Raw genomic sequence first — 26,258 nt, forward strand, 5'->3', positions numbered from 1 at the left:
TCTAATAACACCACATAAATCTATAGGCCTTGAGGAAGTAAGTTAATTAAGCCATAATTTAGAGATGAGCCTCAAGCTTCTCATCTCTGAAATGAAAGTTTATAATAACAATCTCATAGAAAGGTGTTGGCTATTACATGACATAGTGGATATAAAGCACTTATAGATTGTAAACTTTAAAAAAGTTTACTTCCCTTTTCTCCTTGCATCAGATAGTCTCATCATTCTAGAAATAACCTGATTCTTATTCTTAGGTAATGCACAATCAAGTGGATTTTATTCACCTGGTAAGTATTCAAAGAGAGAAAGTGAGAGACAGAGAAGAAAGATGGAGGAAAGGAAGAAGGGAAGGAAGGCAAGGAGGAAGGGAGAGCAAAATCCTACTAAGAAAAACAACACTAAAATCAGATGGAGACATGTTCTTTCCTGCATGATCTGATATTGTTCCGTTAGTAGAGATTGGAAGCTCTTGGAGTTATCCATCCTGCTCTTGTCCTCTTTCCCCAATAGAAACACAGGAAATAAAAAACATTTTATAACACTTCTAATAATATCACTAGAAATTGGTCATTAGTTCTTAAAGCAGAACTTCTTGCTTGAAATATATTTGGCCCTATTTGATTTTATCATTCATTCAAGGGTGGAATTGTTACAGAAATATATTCTAGGGCCACTAATCCCATCACTATGCACAATTATACATTTTTTTAAAGACAACCAACCAGATGCCTAATGTAAACTGAAAGACCTAAAGAAATTTTTCAACGCCCAGTCTAGGATTGATCTTAACTGGACTTTGGCTGTCTATGGCATCTCAAGTAGCTATTTCCAACCTCACTGCAGAGGAGAGCCACTACAGGTTTGGGCAACTATCTCCACCATGAGAGAGAGTTAATTTCTTGTATAATTGTGAAGTCTGAGTGAAGTTGAAGTGTGAACTCATTACAGGATATCATGAATGTTGTTGAGTGGATCATACAAATGCAGTTTCCTCTATATTTCCTACAATAATTTGTATATAGACAGGTGATCTAAGTAATTACAGGCATTTATATTTATAATTAGCCTTTTGGGGGAACCATTTTAAGAAAATGATTTGTTCAGCTGTGTACCAGATTAGTGTCAGCTGGGTGTTTGTCAAATACCACTGCAACTGGGAAAACACAGCAAGAAGTGTTGATACAAAAAGAACTTTAGAAATATGCTTAAAGTTCCATTTTTTTTTTTTCCAAAAACAGTTGCATCACTTCTTAGAACGCAAGCACATGTCTTTCAACCATGACTTTTCCTTTAAAAAGTGGGATGTGGGTACGCAAATACAGTGATGAAAAAGTACAATCAATGGAATTTTACTGGCACAATGTAAAGGTCAGGATAAGACTAACAATACATGCATTAGAAACAACACTGAAGAATGTTCTGAATGATCATGAACTGCCTTTACAGGCTTCCAAAGCACCAAGATAAATTGGTGCCAACAACTGGACTGTGGAGTCAAGAGACCAGCAGAGGCAGTTGACCCAAATTCAAGGTGAAACTTTTGTTAGTAAATACAGGCCTGGCGTGGTGACTCACACCTGTAATCCCAACACTTTGGGAAGCGGAAGTGGGCAGATCACTTGAGGCCAGGGGTTCGAGAACAGCCTGGCCAACATGGTGAAACCCCATCTTAACTAAAAAATACAAAAATTAGGCAGGTGTAGTGGCCCATGACTGTAATCCCAGCTACTTGGGAGGTCGAGGCAGGAGAATCGCTTGAGCCGGAGAGTCGGAGGTTGCTGTGAGCTGAGATCTTGCCACTGCACTCCAGCCTAGGTGGCAAAACAAGACTCTGTCTTAATAATAATAATAATAATAGATGTAGAGCTGTTTGTTATACTCTTTTGAAGGTTTGTCTGTGTACAGGACAGAAAGGTAAATTAAAATCCCCAAATAAGAAAGTCTGAATCAAGAAGGCAACAGTGAGACACCATTACCCTCTGTTTTCAGTAATAGCATCGTACATCTGTTCGAATGTCCCCTTGTCCAAAGAATTATGTAAACCTTAATCATCTTTTAAATGGGCGTCATCTGATTTCCTTTCAAACTTCAACCCCTAAATGAGTATATTGCTCTGATTTGGAAACTACCAGGAAAAAATTTGACTATTCAAAGCAGTGAAGTCAATCTGAGTTGATAACGTAACTGCAGGCATTCCTACAACATTTCATCCTCTCCAATATAAATAGAGCAATTTCACTTTCATTTAATTTGATCATTTAAAATCTGTTATGTACAACATAAATATTTTTCCCACTATGTGCTTTAAAAACTTTGTGCTATTTATTTTTTGCAGGGAAATCTTCCAGATAATACAAGATCAGAAATCTGACCACTTGAATTCTCTTCCTTTTTAAAATTTATTTTTAAATTTATAATTGACACAATAATATTCCATATTTTGGGGATACAATGTGATGTTTTGAGGCACATATACATAGTGTAATGATCAAATTGGAGTAGTTATTATATCCATCATTTTAGACATTTCTTTGTGGTGACAACCTTCAAAATCTTCTAGCTATCTTGAATATGTAGTACAATGTTATTTTCTATAGTCACCATATTGTGTAATACAACACCAAAACTTATTCTTCCTGTATAATTTAACATGGTAGCAATTGACCAACCTTTTGTTGCCCCCACTTCCAGCCTTTGGTAGCCACTATTCTACTCTCTATTTCTTTGAAATCAATGCTTTTAGATTTCACATGAGTGAGATTATGCAGTGTTTGTCTTTCTGTGTCTAGTTTATTTCACTTAATATAATGTCCCCCAGGTTCATCTGCATTGCTTCAAATGACATGATTTCACTCTGTGTTATGGTTAAATAGTATTCTATTGTATGTGTGTGTGTGTTTGTGTGTGTGTAACTCTTTTTAATCCATTCTTCTGTAGATGATCACCTAGATTTATTCCGTATCTTGACTACTGTGAATAGCACTATAATAAACATGGGTGTGCAGATATATCATCAACACACTGATTTCATTTTCTTTGATGTATGCCAAATGGTAGTCTATTTCTAGTTTTTAAAGGAACCTTTATACAGTTTTCCATAATGACTGTATTACCTTGTATTTCTGCCAATCATGTGTGAGAGTTCTCTTTTCTCTGCCAGCATTGTTTGTCTTTTTGAAAAAAGCTATTTTAACTGCGGTGAGGTGGTATCATTGTGGTTTTGATGTGCATTCCTCAGGTGATTAGTGAAGTTTTGCATTTTTAAATATATCTCTTGGTTATTTGTATGTATTCTTGTGAAAAAATGTCTATTCAGGTCTTTTGCCATTTTTTACCTGATTTTTTGGTTTTTGGCTGTTGAGTTGTTTGAGTTTTATATATAATCTGGATATTAATTTATTATCAGATGCATAGTTTGCAAATATTTCTCATTCTGTAGATTTTCTTTTCACTTCATTGATTATTTCCTTTGCTGTACAGAAGCTTTTTAATTTTATGTAATCTTATTTGTCTATTTTAGCTTTTTTGGCCAGTGCTTTTGAAGTTTTATTCAAAAAGTCCTTTTCCAGCTCAAATTCAAGAAGCAGTTCCTCTATCTTTTGCGTAGTAGTTTCATAGTTTGGATCTTATATTTAAGTCTTTAATCTGTTTAGAGTTGATTTTTGTATATTGTGAGAGATGGGGATCTAGTTTCATGCTTCTGCATATGGCTATCCATTTTTTTCAGCACCATTTATTGAAGAAATTGTCCTTTCCCCAATGTATGTTCTTGGCATCTTTGTCAAAAATCAGTTGGCTGTAAATGCATGGATTTATTTCTTGGTTCTCTTTTCCATTGGTCTATGTGTCCATTTTTATGCCAGTATTATTCTGTGTCGGTTACTAGAGCTTTGTAGTATATTTTGAAGTCAGACAGTGTGATGCATCCAGCTTTGTCTTTTTTGCTCAGAATTGCTGTGGCTATCTGGGTCTTCTGTGGTTCCATATACATTTTAAAATTGTTTTTTCTATATCTGTGAGGAATGTCACTAGTATTTTGATAAGAATTGCATTGAATCTGCAGATTGGGGTAATATGGAAATTTTACTGATTAATTTTTCCAATCCATGAACAGAGGATATCTTTCAATTTATTTGTGTCCTCTTCAATTTTTTTTTTCTTTTTTTAGATGGAGTCTCAGTCCGTTACCCAGGCTGCTGGAGTGCAGTGGCAAGATCTTGGCTCATTGCAACCTCCACCTCCCGGACTCAAACGATTCTCCTGCCTCAGCCTCCTGAGTAGCTGTGATTACAGGCACCCACCACTATGCTTGACTAATTTTTGTACTTTTAGTAGAGACGGGGTTTCACTATATTGGCCAGGTTGGTTTTGAACTCCTGACCTCAAATGATACACCCGCCTCAGCCTCCCAAAGTGCTGGGATTACAGGCATGAGCCACCATGCCCAGCCCCTCTTCAATTTTTTTCATCTATGTTTTATAGATTTCTTAATTGTAGCCAGAGCCAACATGTGTCATTGAGATTTTTATTCAATTTTTAAACACTTTAAGTCCCACAGACAACATCATGTCAGGTCTTTAGGATTTTGGAGTTTAGATTTGGTTTTCTCCCTCCACCAACCCTTCTTGATATGAGTTGATTTTGTCACCCCTTTCAAATTCATATATTGGAGTCCTAATTCCTGGTGCCTAATGTGACCTTATTTGAAAATAAGGTTATTGCAGATATAATTAGTTAAGATGAGGTAGGATGGTCCCCTAAATCAATATGATTGGTGTTCTTTAAAAAGTGGGAACACACATACTCAGGGAGGACACTTCAAGAACCTAAAAACATAGATGGGTATGCATCTACAAGCCAAGAAACTCCAAAGCTTGCTAGCAAACCGCCAGAAGCTATAAGAAAGGGATGGAACGGGGTTTTCCCTCACAGCTCATGGAAGAAACCAACAGTGCCAACACCTTGATCCTGGACTTCTGGCCTCCAGAACTGTGAGGTACTATATTTCTGTTGCTTAAACCACTCAGCATATGGTATTTCGTGGTGGCAACCATAAGAAATTAACACTAATACACTTTCTTCAGAGTTGTGCCAGAAAATTATCTCATTAGCTGATTAGTGACTCCCTTTTTATTTCTGCTTTTGTACACTGAGTGGGAATATTCGCATGTCATTGATGCCAGAATCTAACCTTCAAAATGAGGGCCATTTTAAAAATGGATAATATCTTTAAGCATTGCCTTGCCCTTCCAAACGGTGAAAAAAAAAAGTGAGGCTTTGTAAAGAGGACAAGATTTGCTAAAACTTCCCATTAAAAAATATTACAGCAGATCTCTGGATACATTCCAGTATTAAAACACATTTGACAGAAATGTGAACCTCAACCATACTACCAATGTCATTCTACTGATGTCTTTAAGATGGGAGCAAAAAATGCAAGAGGATCAAGGAGAAAAATAATAAAGAATCTTTGCTATCAAGGAGAAAGGGGATTGGCCTTGATCAGCGGGAAATTTAAAAAGGGCCACACAATTAAACTGCTCCTTAGAAAATAGAAAAAGAGACAATGAAGTCAAGGGAAAAGCAACAGTTAGTATCTGGATTTAAATCATGACCTTCTTAGTCCTAGGAGAATTTGGGCCAGGAGAATTTCCTAATCAGCGGCTACACTCCCCACTTCCAGCTCTCTGGGCCACATTTGACAAATGTAGATCTCAAACTTTAGTATGTATGATAATCACCAGAGGGCTTCGAAAACACAGATTGCTGTCCCCTCTTCCCACTCCACCCCATAGTTGCCAATTCATAGGTCTGGAGTGGGGTCCCAATAGCTTGCATTTTTAAGAAGTTCCCAGGTAACGCTGATACTGCTGATCTGGGGGCAATACTTTAAGAACTACTGGACTACATCAATGTCAAACCTGCCTGATGAGAAGAATCACCTGGAAGGTTTAAAAAATGCAAAATCCTCGGCCCCATGCCAGACTTTCTGACTCAACCTCCCGGGAAACGCTTAGAATTTTCTATTTCAACAATCCCTGCATGATTTATATGATTAGGTGAGTCTGGAAAATGCTACACCAAATCTCTATAAATTCCCTTCTTTTAGCATCTGTCATTTTTCCACTTGGTTCCAACGAATTCTGCAATATGGCAGTAGCTATGTGATGAGCTAAGGGTAGCACAAGTACTAGGTTCTGTATCTTGAATTTCCTGATCCCATTGGCTGACCACGGTACCCTGCTTTTTCTTTTTATGAACAGGTGCCTTGGGAGATAGTCTTCCTTAATCCCACTGGCCCTGGTATCATGGTGTTGTCCAGAGATCACTCTGAAACAGACTCAGATGATGTAGCCTTCACTGGTAACTCTGCTTACATTTCACTCTTTCTTAGCATACAACATGCATATTTTATGCATTCTGAATATTAATGGTGGCTCTAGCCTCAGGCTGTTTCCTCTTAACTTTGAAAGTATTTACGTGTGAGTTATGCTCTACAAGTTTTATTTCAAAAGCATTTTCTCTTTATCTGGCAGGAATATTCTTGCTGGCACTTGCAGAGGAAATCCCATTGGTTCAGCAGATGGCTAATGATAATTGAAGTTAACTCTTTAGAGAACAATTAGAGGTTTCCAAAGGGATTGTAGTAAAATTGCTTAGGGCCCTATCATGCCCATCTGCTGCTTTTGAGGACACATAATTCCTATCTCTTAGATCCAAATTCCAGCCACAAACTCAAAGTTGAGGCATCCTGTAAATGGCTTTCTTTGGACCATCTTTGCCTTCTGGGGATTTCTAATGATTCTAAAAATAGTGACCTGACACACTTTAGCTCTAATTTTTGCAGCAGCACTGCAAGCAGATGTTACTCTGTTTTACAAATAAGAAAACCGAGGCTAAACAAGATCAGATATAGAGTCTTGAAGATTATACAACTGCCTAGTATCAGTCAGGGTTCAAACCTACAGCTACCCAACTTACAAGCCTGAGCTGCTCCTCCAAGATGACTCTATTCTACTTTTGAAGAAATGCAGGGTCAGATTTGAGAGCAACATTTTCATTTGTTATTTTTCCTGGAGTTTCCAAGATTGTGTTTAAATTCTACCAAGTGAGAAAAGGTTGTAATACTCATCTTTAGTTTTGTTTGCTATCTCAACAGGACTGCATGCTTTGATTCTAAATGTAAAATTAGTTCTGTCTGTTACAGGAAAGTCATCAACTGGGCAATGTGTTAGTCTGTTCCCTCACTGCCAACAAAGACATACCTGAGACTGGGCAATCTATAAAAAAAAAGAGGTTCAATTGACTCATAGTTCCATATGTCTGGGGAAGCCTTACACTTCATGGTGGAAGGTGAATGAGGAGCAAAGTAATGTCTTACATGGTGGGAGGCAAGAGAGTGTGTGCAAGGGAACTCGCCTTTATAAAACCATCAGATCTCATGAAACTTATTCACTATCATGAGAACAGAACAGGAAAGACCTGCCCCCATGATTCAATTACCTCCCCTCAGGTCCCTCTCACAACACATGGGAAATATGGGAGCTACAACTCGAGATGAGATTTGGGTGGTGACACAGCCAAATCATATCATTCCACTCTTGACCTCTCCCAAATCTATGCCCTCTCATTTCAAAAACAATCATGCCTTCCCAACACTTTCCCAAAATCTTAACTCATTTCAGCATTAACTCAAAAGTCTGCAGTCCAAAGTTTCATCTGAGACAAGGCAAGTCCCTTGTGCCTAGGAGCCTGTAAAATCAAAACCAAGTTAGTTACTTCCTAGATACAATAGGGGTACAGGCATTTGGTAAATACAGCTATTCCAAATGGGAGAAATTGACCAAAAAGAAGGGGCTACAGGCCCCATGCAAGTCTGAATTTCAGTGAGACAGTCAAATCTTAAAGCTCCAAAATGATCTCCTTTGACTGCATGTCTCACATCCAGGTCACCCTGATGCAAGAGGTGGGTTCTCATAATCTGGGACAGCTCTGTCCCTCTGGTTTTGCAGGGTACAGCCGTCCTCCTGACTGATTTCATGGGCTGGCATTTAGTATCTGAGGTTTTTCCAGGCACACCACACCACACAAGCCTTTGGCAGACACATATTCTGGGGTCTGCAGGATGGCAGCCCTCCTCCCATGACTCTACTAGCCAGTGTCTCAGTGGGGACTCTGCATGGGGGTTCCAACCTCACATCTCCCCTCCTTACTGGGCCCTGACCCAGTAAGGGCCTCCACAAGGGCCCTGATCCTGCAGCAAATCTCTGGATATCCAGGCATCTGCACACATCCTCTGAAATCCAGGAAGAGGCGCCCAAACTCCAATTCCTGGCCTCTGTGCACCTGCAAGCCCAACACTGTGTGGAAACTGCCAAGGCCCAGGGCCAGCACTCTCCGAAGCCACTGCCTGAATGGTACCTTGGCTCCCTCTAGCCATGGCTGGAGCAGCCGCAGAGCACCAAGCCCCTAGGCTGCACACAGCAGGGGGGGCCCAGGAATCCATTTTTCCCTCCTAATCCTCCAGGCCTCCAATGGAGGGGCTGCCAGGAAGGTCTCCAACATGCCTTGGAGACATTTTTTCCATTGTCTTGGTGATTCACGTTGGGCTCCTGATTACTTATGCAAATTTCTGTGGCAGGCTTGAATTTCTCCCCAGAAAATGGGTTTTTCTTTTCCTTTGCATGGTCAGTCTGCAAATTTTCCAAACTTTAATGCTTCACTTCCTCTTGAACGTTTTGTTACCTAGAAATTTCTTCCACCAGATATCCCAAAGCATCTCTCTCAAGTTCAAAGTTCCACATATATCTAGGGCAGAGGCTAAAAGCCACCAGTCTCTTTGCTAAAGCACAGCAAGAGTCACCTTTGTTCCAGTTCCCAACAAGTTCCTTATCTCCATCTGAGACCATGTCAGCCTGAACTTTATTGTCCACATCACTGCCAGCATTTTGGCCAAAGCCTTTCAACAAGTCTCTAGGAAGTTCCAGACTTTCCCACATCTTTCTGTCCTCTGAGCCCTCCAATTCTCTAGGAAGTTCCAAATTTTCCCACATTGTCCTATCTTCTGAGCCCTGCACACTGTTTCAACCTTCACCTATCACCCAGTTCCAAAGTTGTTTCCACATTCTCAGGTGCCCTTTGTGGCAACACTCAATTTACTGTATCAGTCTGTTCCCACACTGCCAACAAAAACTAGCTAAAATGGGCAACCTATAAAGGAAAGAGGTTCAATTGACTCACAGCTCCACATAACTGGGGAGGCCTCACAATCATGGTGGGAGGTGAATGAGGAGCAAAGTCATGTCTTACATGGCAGCAGGAAAGACAGCATGTGCAGGTGAACTCCCCTTTGTAAAACCGTCAGATCTTGTGAGATGTATTCACTATCAGGAGAACAGACAGGAAAGACCCACTCCCATTATTCAATTACTTCCCAGTGGGTCCCTCTCATGACAGGTGGGAATTATGGGAGCTACAATTCAAGATGAGATTTGGGTGGGGACACAGCCAAACCATATCAAGCGATCATTCAGAAAATGTGACTAATTACTGGTTTTAAGTAACAAAAGGATGGTTTCAGTCTTGAATTATCTTGAATTATTATTTTTGCTCAAACTTTCATAGTTGATTTTTGCATCTCTTCTTTCCATTCTTTCTTTCTCCAGCAAGAATTTGTTTGTACCGGCTCTATGTCATATACTGTGATAGACACACTAGACGAGGAAGTGAGAAATATGGTTCCCATCTTCGATAGCAAAGAAGATGGACAAATAAACCAACAAATTAAACACAGAAAAATGTTTTCTAAAGGAAGGAGGCTTCTTGAAGGAAGTGGTACTTCTGTTGAAATATGAAAGATGAGTGAGGGTTAGTCACATAGAGAAAGGGAGAAGGGAGTATCCAATGTAGTTAGAACAGCATATGCAAAGCACAGAGACATGAGAGAGCAGGTAGGCATTGCTATAAAGCCAGGTGGATGTAAAAAAAAAAAAATCAGAGCCTTGCAGGGACTAGGTTGTAGAAAGCTCTGTGGACTAAGTTTGGTTATTTTAACTTTATCCTGAAACTCACAGGAAAATATTAAAGATGTTTAAAAAAGAAAATAAAACAGATTTTCATTTTATTAACAAAATATAACTCTGGCAGCAGGTGTGGAAAATGGATGGAGGGGCCAAGATCAGAAGCAAGACACCTGTTACTGAAGCAATGCAGATGGGAAATGGTGGAGACCTAGATGTAGACCATGCCAGCGAAAACGGAGGGGCAGAATTGAGAAATACTTGTAGAACTAATGGAACTTACAGGATGATTAGATACAGAGAAAGGAGATTAACTCAATCTTGTATTTTTCTTACTTTTTCAAAAGTTTCTTTAAGACTATATACTATCTTTTCCCCATTCCCTCTATACTTAGTATGACATTTAGCTAATTTTACTTGAATACCTATGTCTTATTCTTTACCAGCAGCATCTTCCTCCCACCACCACAACAAGCAGCAAGTGTTTATGGAGCACCTCTTACTAAATTATCCTTTGTCCAGTTTTGTGACAAATTTACATTCCTCTCTGCTTTACTTTTGCTTTATCCTGTATTTTTCATTGTTCTGTGGTTTAGTGTGTATTTTCTTCTGCTCTTCCAGGACCATAGGATTTCAGAGCTTGTTACTTAAGTTCTCAGGTTTTTCATATGCACTTGGAATTTATTTTTTGCTACTTTCTCAAAGTAATGCTCCATAAATATTTCTTATGTAATTCCAATGCATCCAAAGAGATTTAGCATTTGAGTTTTAGGTTAAATCAATAAACTGATTAAAACCATAATTAGAAATCACCAACTTTTATCTGGAAATAAACTGAAAACTGTCATTCATTTACTAAGGCCCTGGTGTACTTATTTCTGTAAAGAGAAAACTATACTTTGCTCAAAGAAGTAATAAAATATTTTCTCCTGTTCTCATGTGTACAAATTATGTTTATTTTATTGTACAGGCTATATATCTTCTGCAATACCTTCATCTGCCTGTAGGTGTAAAGTTAAAATTCAGCTCCTCTGCCAAGGTAAGAAATTAGATAACTGGCTAAAATAAGTTATTTCAGTGTATACTGCTCAGGTGATGGGTGCACCAAAATCTCACGAATCACCACTAAAGAACTTACTCATGTAACCAAATAACAGTTGATCCCCCAAAACCTATAGAAATGAAAAATTCTAAAAAATGAATATAAAGAAAGAAGTTATTCAATATGCGGGCTTGTATTTATCTATTTTTTCCATTGTTTACATTTTGCTCTTTATTTCTTCTTAAAAAAAAAAAACAGAATACATGCACAGAACGTGCAGGTTTGTTACATAGGTGTACATGTGCCATGGTGATTTGCTGCACCTATTGACCTGTCCTCTGAGTTCCCTCCCCTCACCGCCGACTCCCCAACAGTCCCTGGTGTATGTTGTTCCCCTCTCTGTGTCCATGTGTTCTCAATGTTCAGCTCCCACTTACGAGTGAGAACATGTGGTGTTTGGTTTTCTGTTCCTATGAGTGAAAACATGTGGTGTTTGGTTTTCTGTTCCTGTGTTAGTTTGCTGAGGATGATAGCTTCCAGCGTCATTCATGTCCCTGCAAAGCACATGATCTCATTCCCTTTTATGACTGCATAGTATTCCGTGGTATATATGTACCACATTTTCTTTATCCAGTCTATCACTGATGGGCATTTGTGTTGGTTCCATGTCTTTGCTATTTGAAATAGTGCTGCAATAATCATACATGTTCATGTGTCTTTATAGTAGAATGATTTCTATTTTGGGGGGTATATACCCAGTCATAGGATTACTGGGACAAGTGGTATTTCTGGTTCTAGATCCTTGAGGAATTTCTATACTGTCTTCCACAATGATTGAACTAATTTACAGTTTTTCTTAACAGCAGTCATGCCATGTTAAAAAAAATACAGCTGTTTTCTTCAAGAAGTCTAAAAAAAGACTTCCTTGTACTACTTAAATTTAAAGACCAAAATGGCATAATATCAAAAAAGAAATGTAAATAGAGAATCAGCTGCCAACTAAATGCCACCATTACTCACAGTGTATATCACCTACTTGTCTTAGGCATCATTCATTTATATTATAGTCTGGTCCACTGAGACTATTCATCACATTTTTATTGAGCAATTTCTATGTGCTTAGTACTGACTGTGCTAGACTCTATAGGTTCTCTGTAGGTGCTTTAAGTCCTGGCCACAATAGCTTACAATGTGTTTGAGTATTTAAATAAAAATACAGAAGTTTTTAAAAATATTTATTGTACACACTCTTTTAAAGTAAAAAAAATTCAGATAATGAAAATAAAGCTGTAGAAAATCTAGGATGAGCCTAGAAATATTTTGAATTAATAAGATCGTAAAAGCCTGTATTAATAAAAAATATGAGGACAGATATTTTTAAGATGACAGTTAAACACTTCTGTAGCCATAACTAAAAATATAATGAGAAGTATATATTTTATACAGATCCTTAAGATACTTTCATAGTGACAATTATCTTAAGAACAGATTTCTTTGAAATGTGCTTCCAATTACTAAGGATGTTGAAAAGCTTTTTCTCTTAGTTCGTCTGATTTCCTTATAACTTTTATTATATTGTGTTTAATTTTTGAAAATTATTCTTATAGATACTAAAAACACAGACCCAAGCTAACACTGCCTGAATTTTCATATATTCTGTGGATATATTTTATTGTGTAAAAGATAATGACTCTATTTTTCTCTTCCCTCCTTGGGAGAACTTAGATAAATATACCTTCTGACGGAAGCCAAAGCCCTTCTAAACACAATATTCTCTGTTCTTTTACCTATTCCTAGCTAATAGATCTTGGCATGGCTTGGCACGCCTCTTTACATTACCCTGGTCCAACCTCTCTTGGGAACAGCACAGCTGAGTTTTTTTTAAATTTGTTTGTTTGTTTTCTTTTACACTGGGTTGCACTGATGCTGAATGAAAGCACTAATGCTGCAATACGATGGGGGCTGGAGTAGGCAGCAGTTCATTTCTTCCAATGCAAAAGCTGTAAGTTTTAAAGTACATGGAATATATTATATGTATAGTCAAGACTCAGGTCTACATAGCTCACTTAAAGCATATTAATGTTGTATGTTTGTTTCACGTATGTATCCCACAGAGCTTTACAGTAGTTACTACAATTACAATAAAACTGTAGATCAAGCATCAGTTCTTCACAAGTAACTTTTTTTGGGGGCAAAGTTCTTAAGGATCTTACTTTATTTTGAGGGTTAGTTCTATCTTCATTATAACCTTGTTACATAATGATGAGAATTTGTGTTTATTGAAAATGAAGATGACGGTACTTGTTAAAAACCAAGTTGGTGTTAAAAACCAAGTCTGGGTTGCTGAATTACAACCCAGTGTATTTGAGTACACATGTAGCATGACATTATTTTCAATGAATTTAGTACACAATGGATACATTTGTGCAGATTGTAAACAAAAATGTTCTCTGTACCTGCTCAGTTTTGCTATGAAACTAAAACTACTCTAAAAACTAAAGTCTATTTTTTAAAGTATCTCATATATACATATATGTACTGATATGTATATATAGATATATAGTTTCCCTACATTAGATTTTAAACTAATTGGACAAAGATAATTTCTCATTGTATGAGAAATATTTTTGCCAAATAGTCATTATTTTTCTAACTTTTCTAATTATTTTATTACTTATTACTTGAACCAAAAAAACCTTTAATAAACATGTTATATAAAACTTCATGTGGGCTGGGTATGGTGGCTCACACCTGTAATCCCAGCACTTTGGGGGGTTGAGGTGAGTGGATCACTTAAGGTTAGGGGTTTGAGACCAGCCTGGCCAACATGGTGAAACCCCATCTCTACTAAAAATACAAAAATTAGCTGGGAGTGGTGGTGGGTGCCTGTAATCCCAGCTACTCAGGAGGCTGAGGCAGGAGAATTGCTTGAACTAGGGAGACCAAGGTTGCAGTGACCCGAGATCACGCCATTGCACTCCAGCCTGGGCTACAGAGTAAGACTCTGTCTTAAACAGACAAACAAAAAACACTTCTTGTGATTATTCTCCCTGGATGTAGACATTTTTAAACCAGGAAAGTTTAACGTGAAATGACAAAAACCAATAACATGAACAATAACATAAAAACAAAAAGCTATTATGTTCACTTATGTTAATCTTGTACATGTTACCTTTGCTGACAATTTACTTAATTAGTAACATCTTTCTAGGGTCAAACACTACACTAGTGCCAAGAGACCTATGGAAAAAATTAAGAAATGAGTCCTGTCCACCATGAATTACAGTTTTGTCACATGGAAAGAGACATACACAACGGAAATATTTAAGGAATAGTACAATACAATAGTCAAAATGGGTACTACGTAGCTTCAAAGTTGCAGACAGAGGTAAGGAAAAAACAAAAATACTTAAAGTATTCAAGGCCTAAGGATAAGGTGAGATCTGAACATGTGGGAGGTGGGTAGGTTTTGCATGGACAAAAATTATCATGACGTCTTATAAACAAGTATAGCATCCAAAGGATGGTTGGAGTTGATTCCGTTCATGACATTTAAATCCACACAGTCAGGAAGTCAGTTTGTAGTTGAAACTGAGATTCATATTAAATAGGTAGAAATAAGTCTGAGTAAAGAATCAATCATAGTAAATACTTTCTGAGGATCTATCGTGCAATACTCATTTTATGCACGTTATTACAATTACCCTACAGGTAAGTACTATTATCTTCAATTTATAGATTAATTTACTGAGATCCAATGAAACTAACTTTCTCAGAGTCACAGAGCTTGTGAGTGGCACAGCCAGATTTAAATCCAAGTTTGATTCCAAAACTCATACCTCTGTTACCACATCACTTTGTCTCGTAAACAGAATATAATTGCAGCAAATCTTTCATTCCATTGTGCTGTAAGAAGGAACAGTACACCTGGAATTTTAAAAACTCGAACCTGAATTTGAATTCTTACTTATATTAGTTATGAAAAATTGGTTAAGCCCTCTATAAACTGTACCATCTTTTGTAAAAATAAAACTGTGAATAGATGACAGCTAGTCACACAGATGAATGAGGAACAGACAGCGGTAACAGAAGAATGGACATTCTTCCGATGTTGGCAAATACTATGTACTCAGTAAAATTCACTGAATTTAAACTTAAGTAAAGGGATTGTGTAGAGCATCAGCTTTGTGCTAGTTAAGACCATTTTAAGTATAGATTTGGAAGAAAGTAGTTATGGTTTTTGTAGCTAATTCACAACTGGTTCTGCTGTTTAAGAAGGACTCTACTATTGAGTCATTATAGTTGGCAGGAATGATATGTAGTCACAGCATATGATCCTATGGCAAAACTTCTGAGACCATATTTTCATCGCTTCCCAAGATGTCGTATAGGTGAAGTATGGCCCTTAGCATGGTACCTACAGAGGAGACACTCAGTAAATATGTGGTGAATTAAGTAAACGAGGGAACAGAAGAAAGGGAGGAAGAGAAAAAAAAGGACAAGAAGAAGAAAGGCTGCTTGAATTTAAAAGCAGGTAAGCATATCATTTGAAAACTATTAGATGACTCAAGTATATCTTTTAAAAGTCCACAAAGTTTTTTATTTTAATACAGACAAAATAGATTCTTTTGTTTTATAAAAATGTTACAAAATTTGTTATTCAACAACTATGTTATTTATTAATTTTGCCTTCGTATATGCTGCCAGCAAAGAAATACTAAGAAATCCTGACTTGATCATGGTGAATCAGAAGGCATGCCTGGATTTTTTATCACTCTAACTGTGCAGCTAATCATCCAATCTCAAATTTGTTTTTTATGACACTTCAAGGATGCCCTTAGCTGCATCACTCCTTTGTCGTCAAAAGCTTAGAAATAACAATTAAGCAGATTCCTGAGTTACTAAATGACACACAACCAGAATTGAAACTCAGAAACTTTTAGTTCCATGCTAAGCCCACAAGGACACAACATCTCTAAAACATTAATCATAATTGGGCACAAATATTTTTGTCACTATTCCCTCCTGCCCTCATTTGCTTTTATATCTCATTAAGTTCATATTCTATTAATTGAATTATTGCTCTCAATATGTTGACTTTTCACCATCGTAAACTTATACTGATTTTTCAAACTCATATTGTAAAATCAAGCTGTCATGAAATGTAAAGATGTCCACTTCAGTTAAGACTCATGTAAAGGTTTGAAGCTGGAGAAAATTCGTGGAACACAGGTCTTTCTTTTCATCACTTTTCCTCCAATCATCATCTGTGAAATTCTTCCCAACTTCTTAAATGTATATTCAAAATGCCATTCAAGAAACCAATCTAATATTCGGAGACATGGATAATAATAATAAAGTTGATCTCCATGGATATTACCAACAAAACAATCATTAAAATAAACAGATAAAAATGAAGAAATAATCCAAATCAAAATATAATTCTCCTTGTCAGGTGGGAAGAAATACGCAAATTCAGGGAAGCAGGAATTGCAATAAAATGTCCGACTCCGTTCTTTCATTGTCTGTTAGAATAGAGAGAGAAAGATGCAATAAGCACGGATGGGGATTTTTTTTTTTATAACTTTGTGTATGGTGTGAGGAGTAAAATATAAGTAATAAATCTGTTTGCTTTAACATTTAAAACATTCTCATTTGAAGTAATTACATGTGTTTTATTTTTAAAAAAGCAATTGTAGGCACAATAAGTGGTCAAATAATTTTGTTGTAAAAATAAGTTTCAATTAGTATATAACTCTAGTCTAAAAAGAAATAAAGAAGAATACAAGCTGAAAGAGCCAGGAAATAGAATATTTTCCTATCAAAACATCAAAGTAGGCCAGACGCAGTGGCTCATGCCTGTAATCCCAGCAGTTTGGGAGGCCGAGGTGAGTGGATCATGAGGTCAAGAGACCAAGACCATCCTGGTCAACATGGTGAAACCCCATCTCTACTAATAAAAAAATTAGCTCGGCGTGGTGGCGTATGCCTGTAGTCCTAGCTACTTGGGAGGCTGAGGCAGGAGATTTGCTTGAATCTGGGAGGCGGAGGTTGCAGTGAGCCAAGATCATGCCACTGCACTCCAGCCTGGTGACAGAGAGAGACTCCGTCTCAAAAAAAAAAAAAAAAAAAAAAAAAAAATTAAAGTATTCTGTTCATTTTTTTTAAGATACTACACAGTGCCAATTAGAGTAAAGCAAATTTTATCACACATGGTCGATGAAATTTTAAATCTCTCTAATTTAGCAAACAGTCTGATTACATGTATCTTTAAAGAATATTAAATATTACATATTGATTATTCCATAAAGTCTCCTTATGGTAAAATACATATACATAAACAATTTTTTAAAACCTCTGCCTTTCAGTACTTGGGTAATGATAGAGTAATATTTTCATCAGTGTGGCAAATTTGACCACAAAATTGACCATATGGTTAAGTAAACTATAGTGTATTATTTAGATAGGCTATTATATAAATATTAAAATGGCTTCACAAATAGTTTGCAAATAGTCTGAGAAATGCTTATTTTATGCTAAACAAAATGAGAACAAGATTAAAAAATGTATATCATAATATTAACATAAATGTGTAAAACAAAATGTAAGAACTGTAGGAAAAAAAGTATAGAAAAACATACACTAACATGATACTTAATTTTTACTGACTAGTGAGACTAAAGTTTAGTAAGCTGCTTTTCTTTCTAATTTTCATCATTTTCCAAAGTTTCCATAGAGAACAGGGCTTATTTTTATAACTGAGCAAAAGTATAATAACATTTACTTTAAAAAATTAAAAATGGAATTAGAGTGAACCTACCAAAAAAGAGATGGAAACAAGGTATCTCTCTTAATTTCCCTTCATTTGTTTTCTAGGGGAATCTGTATTAATAGCAAAACAGCACCCAGTGTGCACATATGTATGTGTGTGTGTGTGTGTGTGTGTGTTATATACATATAGATAGATAGATGATTAGATAGATAGATGATAGATAGATAGATAGATAGATAGATAGATAGATAGATAGATAGATGATAGATAGATAGATGTGGGGAAGGATATAGGATTATAAATGTGAGTTGAGTAAAAATTGTATTGGACTCCTGCTTTTAAAGCTATTTTCTAGAATCAACCAGCTTGTTGTTATCTTCTAAGTGGCACACTATATATCTCTATTGAAAAAACACATTCATCTCTTCCCCTGAAAAACAGGAGATTATCTCTCAGTTCCCTCAACCATGGGAGGATAAATGTCTAAAGAAACTGAGCTGCTTGAATGTTCATATCCATTATAACAACTTGTACTGACCAAAGGAGTTACTGTACCTGACATTACCCAGAGAATAAAATAAAATGAGCACGCTTTTTCACTAAAATGAAGAGTTCAACCCATTTTATCGATAAGTCAAGTGTGCTATCTCTGCAAAAATAAACCTTTCCACAGTCTTTCTTAAAAAGAAAAAAAAAAATCACACAATGCTATAATACCTAGTAGACTTTCCACTCAATTAACCACTAATAGAAATATTAAAAAGAGGTGCTTGAGGGAGGAAGCTAAAGCTCGAAATTTGATACGTGACATTTGGGATTAAGTTCTTCTGCCTTTTAGAGTATTCATTCATTGAAGTACATGTTTTATTCAAAATAGATCTAATCAAAAGTTCAACTAAGAGTGTGCTAGCCATATGAGCCATATGGCAAACACGCTGGATTCTGACACCTAATTAAAATAGGAGTAGCTTAGCCTTAACATGCTCCTGGAAACTGTCCTTACTATGAAAAAATCAGTGACTTGCAGATTCTTTCATGGCAAGAGACTTGATCAGTCACAAGATCAGACTCGAGTCAGTTTCAAAAACCTCTTGGTTGGAGGAAACTTAAGTAAAGTTTTAAAAACAACAATTCCTCTAAGGAATCTAGTACTCTTAATCAGACGTATACGTTTAATGTGCATTTTAATTCTCAGAGATAGTCTGCCTTTGTAGCATGAACTCAGATTAGAACAGAGAGATGGGAGGAGGCTATGCTGTAAATCCCAGCAGTTTCTAAATCTCACCTTTCCAAATGGTCACTCCACATCAAGGTTGAGGAACACTGGCAGGGTAAGGAGGTGGAGCTGGAAGCATAGTTGTTTGTGTGGTACCTGATCTGTGAACAGACAGAGGATTTCACAGCACACTTCTTTGAGTATTTTGAAAGAAAAGCAAAACCAAAAGGTGCATATCAAAGTCACTTTGGCTATGATGAATAAGGATGTTTTAGATATTACCTTCCTAGGACCATCTCATTTCTACTTCCAAGCTTTGACTCACACTTATTTCCTCCGACACTTAGACATCAACTACCACTTGCGAGCCGAGACCATGTCTGATATGACTGGGGAAGTTATCGCAGCACTTGTTAAACACTGAATAAGAACTCATTGACCTCAAGTGACTGGTGAAGAGAAATCTAATTCAACTACCCTCCAGCTGATTATTTTTCGTGATTTCCCATTGCTCTGGGATAAAGACTAGAATTCTTAACATGACATCAAGGGCTATTTTATCTGGCCTCAGGACACAACTTCAGCCTCTTTTCAAACTTTTTGCCTTTTTTGTCTTCTGTGCTCAGGCTATACCAGCTATCTTCGAATATTAAGAACAGTGTCATCCTCCTTTATACCTCAGGGCCTTTGTACTTGCACTTTCTTCTGCCTGGAGTATGCTTCCATTTCTTCATCACCTGGCTAACTTCTACTCATCTGATAGATCTCAACTTGGAGAATCACTTCCTTGGAGAACATCCTGTTGACTAGGACTGGTCCCCCACTATACGACATCTACTATTATTTTTCTTTCAGGAACTGGTGTTATATGAAACGTATAGTTATGTGTGTGATTATTTATTGAATATGTGTCATTGTACCTAAGCTATAAGCTTCATAAGAGCAGGAACCATGCCTGGTTTTGCTTACCACTGAGTCTCCAGCAGCTACCACAGTGCCTGGCACAGAAATCATGGTGGATAGGCATTTGTGGCCTGAACGGACAATGCTGCACAGCCAGTCCCGAGGCCCATCCCTCAACAGCATTCTCCATGTTACACATCTCCTAAATTCATTGGATGTTACAGCCAAAAAATGATTCCTTTTTTTTTTTTAAATAAATTTCTCAGTAATTGTCTTTAAGAAAAAGACAGAATAAAATGAATTCCTCATAAAAATGTGTTATAAGAGAAAGGAGAAAAAAATAAAATCCAATGTTTCTTTAGTCTTTTTAAATTGGCTTCCTAAGGTTTTATTTTATCTCTCAAAAATTTAATTAAGATTATCTTAAGCAACATGGCCATCTTAAGTGGCGTGGCCTTATACAAGCTGTCCAGACAGACATACAGTTTTCCAGTTCTTAACTGTGTTAAGCTAATGGATGATTTCTGTTTTAGGCAGGCAGTGCTGTGTGAAGAATCATAAAATGCCATGTCTTCTTTGCAGCAGAAGTTACACTTTGACCAGTACCTATTCCACAGCAAACAGAAAACGTTTAGTGGCAATTCGCACAGAGATTTTATGGTTCTGGAAGACTGGTCAGACTTTGAAGAGAAAGGAAAACAAGTTTTTGGGTTTTTTAACATTTTTTTTTCTGCAAGACTTTCAAAGCCCCCGTTGTACTCCTATGTGAGAAGATTCTCCATCTGCTAAGAAACAATCTGGTTAGGATAAGTTCTCACCTTAGCTGACCACTAGGTTCCTCTTCCTGCTTTTATGCTGCTTGTTTCTTATTTAGAGCCCGCTTTAACTAAGGAAATGCCCTTGGGCTTGCATTATTTGTTGGCTAAACTTTAGAAGCAGATTACAGCTGTAGGAATTTTGATATCACATACCTGTACAATGCAAATAGCAGGAGATTACATAAAAAAAAAAAAAAAAAAAAGACCTAAAAGAAGAAGCACTGCAAGGTAATTTGTCAAGAGCCAAGAGTTCTGAAGCATATGTTTCCCTAGAGGCATTGTCTGTGGAGCACAGAGGATTTTTAGGGCTCTGAAACTAATCTACGATTCCATAATAGTGGACATGTCATTATACATTTTTCCAAACCCAGTGAACCCTAATGGAAACTATGGACTTTGGGTAATAATGCTGTGTCACTGTAGATTCATCAACTGCAATAAATATACCACTCTGGTAGGGGACATTGATAATGGAGGAAGCTATGCATATGTGGGGACAGGGGGTCTGTGAAAAATCTCTGTAATTCTCAATTCTGCTATGGACTGCTCCAAAAAATCAATTCCATTTTTAAAAATTGTTGTATATTGGAGATTATATATGATTTGATCTACTAATAGCCTTGTTACTACTGTTTCTGACCCAAGTTTTCCTTCTCCTTAACATGTCCTTCATATTGTTTCCAAGGCAAATCTTGGCAAATCATAAATATCTTCGAAAGTTTCCCACTTCTAAAAGATAAAGACTACCATATGTCAGGTGATGCCAAACCCCTTTGCCTTTAATTTCGTTTCATGCTTAAACCCTTTAGTACCCTGATCTTCGTTCACACCAAATATGGCCTGTCCTGAAAGTATAAGAATGAGTAGGTACTAATGAGCCTCTCTTAGACATATCAGCTCTTGCAGCCATAAAGATTTTCCTTCATGCTGCCTAGGATCTTCCTGCCTGAAATAAATCTTGTTCTTGTTCCAACTAAACTTACAGCTCTGTTGCGTTCTTCCCAAATTTCCCAGTATATAAGATATCCAGTCTGCCAGCAAAGTTTATCCTCCCTCTGGATGTGAGAGCCCAAAGATTTCAATTTAGACAGCTTTACTTACTAAACTGTGTTACAGGATATTTTTAAATAATTCAGTTAAGGCGGTGCAGACTATTTATCAGTGTACTTGGGGGAAGGGTCGGTGTTGATCTTCCAATTTGAATTTAACTCTTGGGCTAAATTGTTTTCCTATGGCAATTCTGAAAGATGATTGATGTGTGAATGCAGATGCCACAGACACCAAATGGAGACTACACAAGCATAGCTCATTTGTTTGGCCTTCTGCTATGGCTCATTTGTAGACCCTGTGGCTGTTTATGGTTTAGCTGAGGATGCCTGATGCCTGTATTCACAGAGCCATGTTGCCTCTGTGGGCTGAACACTATGCTAGTTTGTCTGCATCATTCCTTCCAGAATGACCCAGCTGTACCACAGGGTTATAGCTACTTTCCATCATGTCGTTAATAGTTATCTCTGCTCACCCACACCAGCTCACTAATTTATCCCCATCCACACTGCTTGATCCTGAATAACTGAGGACTATGATGGTCTGTGCTGTCACCTTCAGAATTTCAAGGCCAGATTCGTAACATGGCATAAAGCTAGCTAGATTTTGAAGGAACAAAGAGAAAACTATCCTAGAATTCCCTCTCTTCACCTCTGATTAATTGAGTCCTTGTTACAGGTCATCCCGCTCCCATAGCTATCCCCTCCCTCTTCCAACTTCCTGACCACTGGCTCCTTTCCATCCACTTTCAGATATGTGGAGGCTTCCCTTGTCTTGGGAAACCAATACACACGAACACCTGTGCTTGACTGTTTGTCTCTACTCCTTCCTACAAGCGCAGTCCAATGTTTTGCCTTCCTTTACCACCAGCTTTTTAAAGTGACATACAGTGTCAGATGCTCCTAATTCCTCTCCTTTTAACTCCCTCCTAAACAACTGACCAGAATTAGAAGGTCCTCTCCCTTTGTCAGACACTGTTCAAACACTTTACAAATGATATTTCATTTAATTATTTGTAATTGGTACTCTTATCATCTTCACTTGAGATATGCAGAAACGGAGGCATAGATAGGTAAAGTAACTCGCCTAGGGTCACCTCCAGGTGAGTGGCAGAGTTTGAATTCAAATGCCAGGAGTCTAGTTCCAGAACACGGGTCCTAACCACACTCTACTGCCTCACTCCCTCCAAATTCTGTAATTGTTTTTCATTCCTGTGCTAATAAAACTAGTCTCTTAGAAACTTTTGGTATATGCTCTCATCTGGTATTGTAGTACTCAGGCTAGACATACCTGTACTGCATATTAAGTTCTAGAATTGACAAACCTCCCCCTGCTTTTTATGCAAGTATAGTGAAACTTCATTAAGCTGGAATGAACACATTATTCTGATAAGGGTAGAACTAAATTTTATATTGTTCATGACATAAAATAGAGTTAATTGGTCAAATTAATAAGCAAAACATATAAGGTAGTAGGAGCAGCATTTGACCTACTCAAGAGGGAAAATACAGATAATTTTAGAAATACAAATCCAGGCTTCTGATATCAAAGGAGTCTTTCCTGATCCAGATAATAATATGTATAATGCACTTCTTGATTCCTGCCTTGCAGGAGTGTGTACCCTAGTTGGGAAGCAATTGAAATAACAAGAAATAATAGAAAATGGCACATAGTCACAATCCAGAGCATAAGATGGTGATGTTCACCATCATCTACTTTGTTAGAATTTGCAGCCTATATTCTGAGCATTGGCAAGTTCTTCTTAGGCACCAAGCCACCAAGAGAGTAGTGATCCCTGTGGGCGTAAACGAAACTGCACATTTTAAAGCTAAGAGGAGCCTTGGAGATGATGTAATCCAACTCTCTTATTTACAGATGAGGATACGAAGCCACTTTTTTTACAGTCAAAAAGTGAGCTTGTAGCAAAGTCCTATCTGGAATCTAGCTTCCTCTTTCTGCTCTATCACTAGGCCCAGTAATAGATTTGTAGATTTAATCCCCACATAAATACCCTAGGACATACCTTATTGAGCAAATGCTTGTTTCTTTAAAAAAATAAAAGTGTGGATAACTGAGCAGGGTTAAGAAACTAAAACATGTGAGCTGGGCCAATTATACCACTCAGTGAGCCCCACAAGAGCAGAGATTTTCGTGTTTCTGTTTGTTGATGGAACCTGTGACTAAACCAGAGTCAGCCACAACGTGGTTTAATTCCTATGTGATGTTTGAATGAACGATTTCTTCTACATGTTTTTACATACAATGTCTATAAGTGAGTAGATATTATTTCTATTTTATAGGTGAAAAAAAAAATTTAAGCTGAGTGAAGTTGACTTGCTCAAATCTAGACCTAGAACCAGAACTAGAAACCAGGCTTTTGGTGCCTAATACATGATTTAGTTGTAAAAAGATAGCTTTCATAAAAAATTTATTAGTTATTCTGTACAGGGAATACAGATAGACTTGTCACTTCAGCAGAATTCTGAGAAAATGGGTATAGCTGGCACGTTAGCTACTGTCCTTATTTACTTGCTGGTCTTTTGGGTGTGAGCCATCATTTCTAGTCCGGGGCCTGCTCTATCACACTAACAACAAAAATAAACCGTTTCCCCTTCTTACTTTCCAAAGTTTCCTTCCTTTCTTATCTTTCCTCTCAGGATTCAAACTGCCTGGGGAAACAAAGTGGGTAGGCCAGGGACTCTCCTTCCAATGAACATTCTCACACTCCTTCATGAGACTCTGAGCAACTCAAACTGTATTAAAGCCTCTAATGCCTTACAACCATCTCCTCAATTTAACTTCATCTTTTGGAGTTTTTACAGCCTCACTATCCAAAGAGATTGTACAGTTACTAGGCTTTGTAACTTCTAGCACTGCTTTCTGAATCTTCATCTTTTAAGGGGGTTCTGTGTTTTTCTCTTTCTAAAACATCAAAATATATTCTAAAGATAATAGACCTTAAATGCAGTTATACTGGTCTCCTCACAATAGTACAGACTGTAGAAGCCTTAAGGATTCAGAGAAAGGGGAAATATAAAAGTAACTGAGGGGAGTTAAGGTTTCATAAGGAGGTGCAGAGCATGAAAAGAACTGGAAGGGGGTGGGGAACGGCTTGAACAAAGACAGGACTGAATGAGCAAGAGTGGAAGGCAGCGAGCAAATACAGCTGGTTATTGTGGATGTTTCACTTTTGGACTAAGATTGGATAGAGCTGGATGGCAATTGGAGAAATAGAACTGTTACCACTTTCAAATAAGTGGGAACTTTGACATAGTTTGGGGAGATTGATAGCCAAAAACCCTAGGCAGGAAGAAGGGTAAACTCTAGAACATACTGCCCAGCTGGAATCCTGGTTCCACCACTTATTAGCTGCGTGACCTTGGGTAAGTTACTGCAACTTGCTGGGCCTCAGTTTCCTTCTTGGTGGAATGGGAATAAAGGTTGTAACTACCCCTATAAGATTGTTGGTGGGATTAAAGGGTTAATGCAGACCACCCATTATGTCTGTAATCCCAGTGCTTTGGGAGACCTAGGCAGGAGGATTCCTGGAGCCCAGGAATTTGAGCCATGATTGCACCAATGCACTCCAGCCTGGGTGACAGATCAAGACCCTGACTCTTAAATTTTTAAAAAAGGGGTTAATGTATATTAAGCACTTAGAACAGAATCTGACACAATGACACAAAGTAAGCACTCAGAAAATATTAGCTATTCCTATTTCGGCCATAACGGACAGGTCATTTATTATGCTAGCCTCACCTACAGGTTCTTGTAAGGAAAATTCCCTGTCCCACAACTTCTGCTGAAGGGGCAGCTACAGGTCACCTATTTTATGCAAAGATTCTGTACATTTTAGGCATACTTGATTGGACAAGATGTGCAAGCTCAAGCCACAGGTTAGCCACTGATCTATGACTTTGCCAGTCAAGGAAAAGTGACCTTATAAGGAAGAGACTTGCTTTCTTGAGAATCTTAAGAAAATAAGGAAGATTCGTATCAGGAACAGAGCCATGAGGAAGAAGATGATTAAGCTAAGAAATTATATTGACAATACAGAGAAAAAAATAGACAACTGTTAATAGAAACACAATTATGACAAGCAGAAAATAGCTGGGTCCAATAATGGTGGACAATAGGCAAGGGATTCCATTTCCTCCAGTTGTTGATTTTTGGGATCTTAATCTACTGTCTAACTCCAGCCTACACACTCCAAGCCATAATATTGTTTCATTTTTCTTTTCTTTTCTTTTCTTTTCCTCTCCTCCTCTCCCCTCCCCTCCTCTTTCTTTTCTTTCTTTTCTTCCTTTCCTTCCTTTCCTTTCTTTTCTTTCCTTCCTTCCTTCCTTCCTTTCTTTTCTTTCTTTCTTTCTTTCTTTCTTTCTTTCTTTCTTTCTTTCTTTCTTTCTTTCTTTCTTTCTTTCTTTCTTTCTTTCTTTTTCTT

General features: G+C 37.5%; 1 protein-coding gene across 5 annotated transcripts in view; it reads right to left on the reverse strand.

Moving 5' to 3' along the window:
* Window positions 1-26,258, reverse strand: part of PTGER3 (prostaglandin E receptor 3 (subtype EP3)) — a 211,258-nt gene that overhangs the window by 116,407 nt on the left and 68,593 nt on the right. The window contains exons 3-4 of one of the 5 annotated variants that reach the window (XM_011977641.1): window positions 19,119-19,210; window positions 15,636-16,586 (exon numbers count right to left, since the gene is read on the reverse strand). The exons of the other annotated variants lie outside the window; for them this stretch is intronic. Of the exons in view, the coding sequence (XP_011833031.1) occupies window positions 16,580-16,586; window positions 19,119-19,210 (99 nt within the window). The 3' untranslated portion in view covers window positions 15,636-16,579. Of the gene's footprint in view, window positions 1-15,635; window positions 16,587-19,118; window positions 19,211-26,258 lie in introns of those variants that run through there. 5 annotated transcript variants of the gene reach the window in all.

Source organism: Mandrillus leucophaeus, unplaced genomic scaffold, assembly GCF_000951045.1.
Source record: "Mandrillus leucophaeus isolate KB7577 unplaced genomic scaffold, Mleu.le_1.0 Scaffold103, whole genome shotgun sequence".
NCBI classification, from domain to species: domain Eukaryota; kingdom Metazoa; phylum Chordata; class Mammalia; order Primates; family Cercopithecidae; genus Mandrillus; species Mandrillus leucophaeus.